Here is an 8,181-nt window from a genome sequence, read left to right on the forward strand (position 1 = left end):
TAGGGGAGCAGGGTGGGCCCTAATCCCACGGGACTGGGTCCATATAAACGGAAAATCTGTCACAGACACAGCGCGGGAAGGCGGTGTGGAGTCGCAGGGGGCAGACAGTGACCTCGAGCCAGGGAGAGCGGCCGGGGACAGACCCTCGTCACGGCCTCGGCCTCGAAGGAGCCAACCCCGGCGACACCTTCATGCTGCATTTCCAGCCTCCGGGGCTGCGAGAACAAACGTCTGTGGTTCAAGCCCGAGGCGCCTCGTTAGGGTGGCCCCAGGCGGCTCGACAGGAGTCCAGCTGTGACCTGGATGCCGCGACTGCCGAGGACATTTTCCACTTTGTTCTCTCCCAGTTGCTCCGACGACGACCGAGCCCTGTTCTGTGGGACGCTGCTGGGCTGGGGGTCCCCGCTGCCCGGCCTCTCACCTCCCTGCCTCCTCAGGCACCTCCTTCTCCGCTTCCCACAGCTCACACTGGCGACCCGTGACCTGTGACCTACGCGCAGCGGCTGAGCTCCTGGCCACCCCTCTGCTTCCCGGCTCCCGCTCCTTCTCCTGTCCCCAGCGACCCACCTCGGCTTCTCCGCTGGAACCCCTCGCCTCCCCCGCCTCTCAGTGCTGGCCGACCCCGCGCTGCGTCCTCGGCCTGCTCTCTCCTGCGCTCGGCCCCTGCGACCTCCTCCAGTTCCAGGGCTCAGAACGCCACCGGCCTGACGCGAGGTCCCCTGTCCCGTCTCCCTGTGAACAGCGGACGTGCGCATCCGCCTGTCTCCCTGGGGAAGGGCAGGAAGGAGCTGAACCTTCAATGTCCCACCTCGACCCGTGCTCCCGCCTCCCCCAGACTCCGTCCCCTTCAGTCTCCCCGCCACCGTCACCGAAAGCGGGAGCTCCTTCTCCCGCTGCTCTGAGGGCAGGAGCTTAGGCTCGCCCTGGAGCCCTCCCTCGGCTTCGAACCCGTGTCCAGCCGTCGTGGGCGACCCTGCCGGTTCTACCCCCCCAATCCGCCGAGACCTGCCCACGCCGCATGGCTCCCGATCCGAGTCTCCATTCTCTCGCGTACGTGTCGTGGGATTCTCTGGTCCCCTGGCCGCCCCGCCTCCCCTCCACGGAGCCGCCGAGCGATCCTGCTACAACGTGTCACGTCGTGTCATTCCTCTGCTCCACGTTCGCCTGTTCCCTTGCTCGGGATGAAACCGCTGTCCACATAATGACGTTAACCTGCGTCCCGGTTCCTGTGCGGCGAGGAGCAGCACCTGCCCTCGTTCCTAAAAGTGTCCTGCTTTGCACGTGGCACCCTATGCGTCCTCTGCTCGCAGGGGCCACGTGCTCCACTCTGCCCTTTATCTCCACCACGTGCTGCGCCCTCCACTAGCTCTACGGCTTCGCTCAGATGGCACCGTATCGTAGAGGTCCTCCCTGGCCATCCTGAACCAAGTCGGTGTTTGGCCCGGATAAAACAGGTTCCCCCTTAGCTTGCACCCCGAGTCTCGCCGAGGCGTGCATGCTGGGTGTGGAGGACGCGGGGCGCTGCTGAGTCGTTTTGGGATGATTATCCGTTTCTCTTTGTAGCCTGGAAAGTACTTCCAGAGACGCAAGGGTCTTTCCCGCTTAAAACAAATTTTAACGCAAAATTCTCTGCAGAACGATGAAGTGTGAAATGGGCTGCTTTTCTGCGTAGTTATCCAAATCACGGCCTTTCCTGAGTTTACTTGGACTCTTAATTCCAATGCCATGTGCTCGTCTTTGAACTGTCATCGCTGCGCTGATTTACGAGGCTGACGTGCAGCGCGTGCCCTACGTCATTCCCCACGCCCCCCGCCCCCGACTTCCACTCGCCCTCGGATGCTGCAACAGGCGAGGCCGCAGGAGAAGCTTCCACTGGGCGTCCGAATCGGCAAATGGGACAAGTGGTGCGGAAAACAGAACCTGTCACATGGCTGCAGGAAAAACGACCTGAATGACGCACGTGACGACTCGCACTGTGCCCTCATCTGGAGAACCGGCCAGATGAGGAGAACGAGAAACGCGCGAACCATCCACACGCGCGAACCAGCCACGCACACGAAGCTTGGGAAACGGATGCGGACCTCGGTAAGACCGTGGATTTATCAGACAGCTGAGCTCTCAGTCTGTACTCAGTCACCCGCAAATGCTGGCACATTTCGCGGGGGTGACATTCTTTCTAAAGCAGGAATTCAGCTTTTCGGAACAATATTTAATGTGTATTAAATTCAGTATAATTTCCAAAAGATGGACTTTAAGTTAGTCATTAAATTCACTCCCTAAAAAGTATTTAGAAGGATTTGAACATGAACACGAATGTACACTATACTATCGAACTGGAGAGATTGTCTAATATTTTTCGAAACCAAATGGCGCTGCTCTGTCACTAAGTCCAGATTCGTCTGGAATATTACAGGAGAAAGAGCGAAGCCGAAGAGCCACCAGGTCCCCCTCCCCAGAGACCTGACCTGGGTGACCTCGCGGCCCAGCTGTCCGGGTGACGGCTCCCGGATCTGAGGCTTCTTCCAGCTTCTCCCATCCGGCCTAGGTGTGGACTCAGGGAGCGTCACCTCCATGTCGCACGGAGTGATGATGCCCTCCGACCCTGCGGGCGTTGGGTGGGCCCAGTACCGTCACACCTGCTTCCCCCCGAATGAGCTTTAGGTGGGGTTCGTAAGTGCGAAGCGACAGCTCTGAATCCCCAGCAACCGCCCGCCCCCCGCAATCCGGTCCCACCCTGTTCTCACTTAATTCCCCCTGCACCCCCTCCTCCAAATCCTTCGTCCCACGACCCTGCCTCAGTCCCTGTCTCTGGCCTCACAGATACGACATCGGCCCTGAGCCTCTCTTAGCCTACGAGATGAGGTCCTGCCTGAGGCACGTGGGGCCTGGTCCCCGCTCGGCCCAGGCCCACGGCCAGGTGGACCTGCCCAGTCCATCACCTTCACCAGCGGGCACGAAGTAGCCCACGCTCTGTTTTGCACAAGTGGCGTTTGCATGGCCCCCGGGCGACTCAGCCAGTGCTGCTGCTGTTCCCTTGCTGGAGTCCCACCCTCTGCAGGCAGGAGTTGGGGCAGGGGCTGGGGCCGGGGCGACACCCGCTCCGCTCTCTCCGACACCAGGGGTGGGCCTGGCCTGTCCTGAGCTGTGGGCTCGGCGACTCGGTTCGATTCAGGTCAGCTTGGTTGACAACGCACATGGCAACAACCCGCTCTTGAAAACCGGACGCTCTGCTCAGAACCTCTTTCCAGGAGCCCATGTCTCATTTTAACGGGAAGAATTAAAGCATGTTATAGGCACAACCCTTCGCCAGGACCAAGTTTGACGGGGCGGGCGTGCGGGGTGACGGGAGCTTGCTGGGAAAAGCCCCCAGGACAGGACTCGAATGCACCGTCTGACCGCCCTCCATGATCGGTTTCCCGCTGGGGACCAGGAACGGCGTCTGGGCCGCCTGCTGGGAGTCCTATTTGCTGAGAAAACGTGACCAAGGCGCGATGTCTCAGCTTCCACGGTCGGACATTCGGGCCGTTTAACCACACAAGGCCTCCTTGCCCGATGTGTGCTTACGGCTTCAACAAATGTGCTTTAGAACATTTAGTTGTACTGAATTTTTGCCGTTGGGGGTCACTCCGGGGCACGGGCCACGCTCCACGCCTGGGCCCGGCTGGTCTTCCAGGTCTCCAGAGACCCGTCATCCACAGGAAGCCCTGGGTGAGGAGCCGAGAACGAAGGCCCGAGCCTGACTCTTCCCACGGTCGGGTTTTGACCCGATTTGGAGCTGCGCTTCTTTGGCTGCTGGCGAGGTCGCCACCTGGCTGCGTGCGCCGAGCACGCGTGTGACCGTCTCTTCCGTCTTTCGGACCCACCGGTTCACCAGACGTGGCAGCAGCTCATGTTTGTGGCATGAAGGTTCCCAAGGCATTCTCGCCACGCCGTCCACAGCGCGGTCTGTCTCTCTTTCACCCTTACGGAAACTCCCCGAGAGGAGAACCGTTTTCCATTTTGCGAAGGAGGAAATTTGAAAACGCGAAAGTTTGTGACTTATTCAAAGCCAAAGGGGCCCCTAGGGGGAGAGCCCGGATTCTAACCCTGGGCTTGTGCTGGACGCCCGGACGCCCGCTAACCGCAGCCACTGCTGCCGTCTGCAGGGCCCCTCCGACTGTAAACACTGATGCCACGTGCCTCTGCTGCCACGTCTGCTTGAACGCCTGCCACGGCACAGGCCACCTGCTCCAACGGTTCTGCAATTAGAAGCTTTACAGAAGCGAAAGCTGAGATATTTTGTGATGCACTGTTTGTAGCAAAAACTGTAAATCATAAAAACCATATTCAAAATCTGCAACTGATCACCCAATGGGGAATGGTTTTGTAATCACGGTAAAGCCCCGCTGGGGAGCTCGATTCCTGGCTCTGACTCCCCGTTGTGCTTTACCTATTCCCACAGGCCCTCGATGAACACTTAGATAGATGAACCGATCCAGCTCCCGCAGAGATGAGTCTACTGTCCGTGAGCAGTGGGGGCCTTAGGGATAGACTCAAGGGGCAAGGCCAGGTGGGGTGGCGGGGAGTGACATGCGTTATGAGGAGGAAGAGGACACGGGACAGGTGGAGAAGCTCGGGTGTGCGCAGAGCCACGGCACTGTCCCCCGGACCAGCTCAGAGGCTTGGGACCGGGGATTGGGGGTGGGGGGCGTTTTCTGTATACATTTCAGTATTGTTTTGCTTGCGATGGCAAATAGGAATTACGTTTGTAATTAAATAAAATGGTAATGCAGAATAATTTATAATACAAATAAATTTTTTTTGGTCGGTTTCCTTTTATGCCTTATTTTAGGATTTGAGCATTATACAAACCTTGTAATTTTGACAGCGGAATGAGTCCCATTTTCTTTGGAAATATTTTTCTTCCTGTAGTTGGAAACTTGTGACCTCTCTCTGGGGAATTAGAGTCTCTACTCTGCTTTCTATGACTCGCTGGCTTTAACGAGTAAGCAGTCTACTTACTGCAACTGTATTTTTTTTCATTCTTATTACTTTTTTTCACTTTATTCATCATGCATATTTGCTTCCATCTGTTTGTCAGTTCCTGGGCCCTCTGTTTTGTTTTATTGATCTATGTTTGTGCCTGTATATTAGTATCATGCATTTACTTTTTTTAAAAAATGAAATACAATGCCACTTGTTCTCCCTTATTGTTCTTATTTTCTTACTTTAATCCTAATGACTTTAATAATTATGTTTTCGAGTTCAATAAATAATCCTGTTGGGATTTTAATTGAAATTGTGTTATCCCTATAAATTACCGAGAGCAGATGTGTCATCTCTGCATTTAACCAGAAACATGGTCTATCTGGCCGTTTACTCAACTGTTTTTTTTCCGTTTCTTCCTTTGAACATTGAGAGATGTCTTAAATTTTCACACGTCTCCCTTCATATTTAGTGTATCATTAATTAAAAAAGATACATTTTGCCACTCTCTTTAAAATGCTCATTCCTCTTATTTTCATATCATTGTAGTAACGATAATTTAGGTGATGGCACTCATTTTCAGGGGGAAAGGCTATTCATAGTAGTGTCCTTTCCTCTTGTGGGAGGACTACGGCATTTCTTCATTAAGCACATAGATCTCTCGTTTTTAAAGAAACTCAGTGTTTCATTTGTTCATTCATTCATTCTCTTATTGAGGACATATTTATCGATCATCTACCACGTGGCAGACACTGTTCCAGGTATTGAGAAAAAGCAGGGAACAGAAGATCTAAAAATCTGTCTTTATTCAGCTAACATTTTGTTATGCTAAAAATTAATCCTTGTCTTTCTGTTTTGAAATTGTTAAAATAGGAAGCGGGTATCTGATTACACCAAATGATTTTTCTGCACGAGCTGAAATGATCGCATGGCTCTTATTGATGTACATGATATTGAATTTTCTTACCATTTAACTATATCTGTTTCCGGGAATAAACAGGAGTGGTTTATTTGTGAACCTCTTGGAACCTAAAATCTAAAAGGACCGTTTGAAATAACAACTGTTCCCCTGGGTCTGTTTTCTTGTTTTTTTTTCCTAGCGGATCTGACAGAAGAGAGATCAGCAGCTTTGCTTGTGTTAATTTAATTCTTATGCTGCAGGATAAAAAAAAAACATGTGATAGGATTTTTTTTTTGTTATTTACTTCCAACTTGCTTGTGTTTTGGGGGGCGGGTGGGCTCACCGTCCGCTGGGCTGCGTGCAGCAGGTTCGGGGGTGAGATGCCAGTTCAGCTCTGGACACCTGGGGCCTGAGCTGTCCCTCCCGTAACCTGAGTGGGAGGCTGACTGGGCAGCTGAATCTCCACATCTGCGGTTGAAGAGAGCGCTCTGGGCTGGACAGTCACACCAGGGCGTCAACAGAACAGGTGGCATTGAGAGCCATGCGCCCCCAGAGGCTACTGTGGAGACGGAGGAGGGCAGTGGACGAGCGAGGCCGGGCCCCAGCAGCGTGGAGAGACTTGCCTGAGTGAAGCCCAGCTTCGAGCAGCTCGCGGGCCTGCAGATTCGGCTCCACCACCCGGCACTGGGCCTGGACTCACGGCGCAGCTGGGCCGATGGCCACGGAGGCGCACTGTCCCTGGGCTTCCCATAATAAACGCCGATGTGAGGCGCGGACCTTCTGGGAGGTGGGACACATGATGGAGACAGCATTTTACTGGCGGTGGAGGAAGCTGGGGCTGTGGCCGGCCAGCGGTGGGGTCTGAGTGACGGCTCCAGCCTGAGGGGAGCTGGCGGGACCCTCCCCCGCGGCCAGCGGCTGTGGCGCAGTCCATTCTTTGGTTATTGAAAAATGGGGGCTGTGTGCCCACTGGGCAGCTCCCGAAGCCCCCTTCGCTGTAAACCCCACGGTGTGCATGTGACACAGGCCGGTGTGGGGAGGCGCTTTAATTTCTTACAGAACCTATTTGATGACTAATGTTACTTTTTTAATAAAAATTCATTCGTCATAGCTACCTTTCTGTTCGTCTATTTGAGGAAGCTTGAGGAGAAAACCACCCGTGCCCCGTCTTTCGGTGACCAAATGTGAGATAGAGAACCTTTGGTCAAGGTAAGGACTATTGGAAATTTATGCATATTGTCAAACATTCTCACACAAATGTGAAAATGACCAGCTCTGGGGTTTGCAGTGATTTAGAAAGCAGAACCGCTAACATGATAAATGTCTCCCCGAGGTCTGACACCGAGCTTCGGTGGGTCCCACCGTTTCAGACTCCTAGGACACAGATTTATCTGCGTTTCATCAAGTATGAAAAAATATATGGATGCAGGGGTTTCCGGCCATACCCCCCAAGTCATTCAGCTGCCTCCATTAATGTCAGCAGGCTCATAAATTTCTCTTGCATTCTAAAGAGAGCAGCTTGTGCCACTGCACAGAAGCCTCCAAAAGTGTCACTTGCTGCCTATAAATTCACTTACACTCAATAAAGGCAATTGGCTGCACATGGACTTAATTACCCGGGTCTTGGGGAAACTGAGGGGCGCATCGTTTCTCAAAGGAGAGGCGGCGCATGTCTCGGTGGCACACCACGCTACGCGGTTTATTCGCGGACGTCGCTCCTTATTAGTGGGGCGTTACGGCAGTTACCACTCAGGACAGACGCTTCCTTCTTGATTTCGAAGCACGGTCTCTGCTCAGGCTTGGCTCCCGCAGGAACCGCTCCGCATAACCCGTGCTCACTTTTGTTTTATTAAAAGGAACACTGCATTACTGATTACGCACATAGCTGACTATTTGGATTTTGGTTACTCTTCTGTGGAGAATATGATACGTGTGCATTATTTTAACCTTTCTGCCTTATTTATTTGTATAGAGAAATTCATAGAAATTAGTAGAAAATTAATTTGCATAGAAAAATTAATACCCAGGCAAGAGCCTCACTTTAAGAAGGAACGCAAAGATGTTTTTCCGTTCGGTAGGCCACCATCCGTTTCTCTTCATGGACCCATAGTTCAAAACTCCAGGTGTCGCTCACCCACCAACTTCCTGACTTAAAGGGGTGAGTCACCCCCCTTTCTAACTCGAGTCCAGAAAGTGCAGGAAAGCAGAGGAGGAAAAGGTTAAGTTAGCGACACACGCACACGTGTACGTTTTAAACTCATCTCTCATGTGCTACTTTCAAAAATAAGGCATCTTTTATGAACGGCAACAGAGTG

General features: G+C 53.1%; 1 protein-coding gene across 1 annotated transcript in view; it reads right to left on the reverse strand.

Moving 5' to 3' along the window:
• Positions 1-8,181, reverse strand: part of LOC105305395 (IQ and AAA domain-containing protein 1-like) — a 61,012-nt gene that overhangs the window by 1,440 nt on the left and 51,391 nt on the right. Inside the window, exons 9-11 of the mRNA XM_011379990.2 lie at positions 2,940-3,052; positions 2,466-2,602; positions 144-215 (exon numbers count right to left, since the gene is read on the reverse strand). Of these exons, the coding sequence (XP_011378292.2) occupies positions 144-215; positions 2,466-2,602; positions 2,940-3,052 (322 nt within the window). The remainder of the gene's footprint in view (positions 1-143; positions 216-2,465; positions 2,603-2,939; positions 3,053-8,181) is intronic.

The sequence above is a fragment of the Pteropus vampyrus genome, unplaced genomic scaffold, assembly GCF_000151845.1.
Source record: "Pteropus vampyrus isolate Shadow unplaced genomic scaffold, Pvam_2.0 Scaffold381, whole genome shotgun sequence".
Lineage (NCBI taxonomy): Eukaryota > Metazoa > Chordata > Mammalia > Chiroptera > Pteropodidae > Pteropus > Pteropus vampyrus.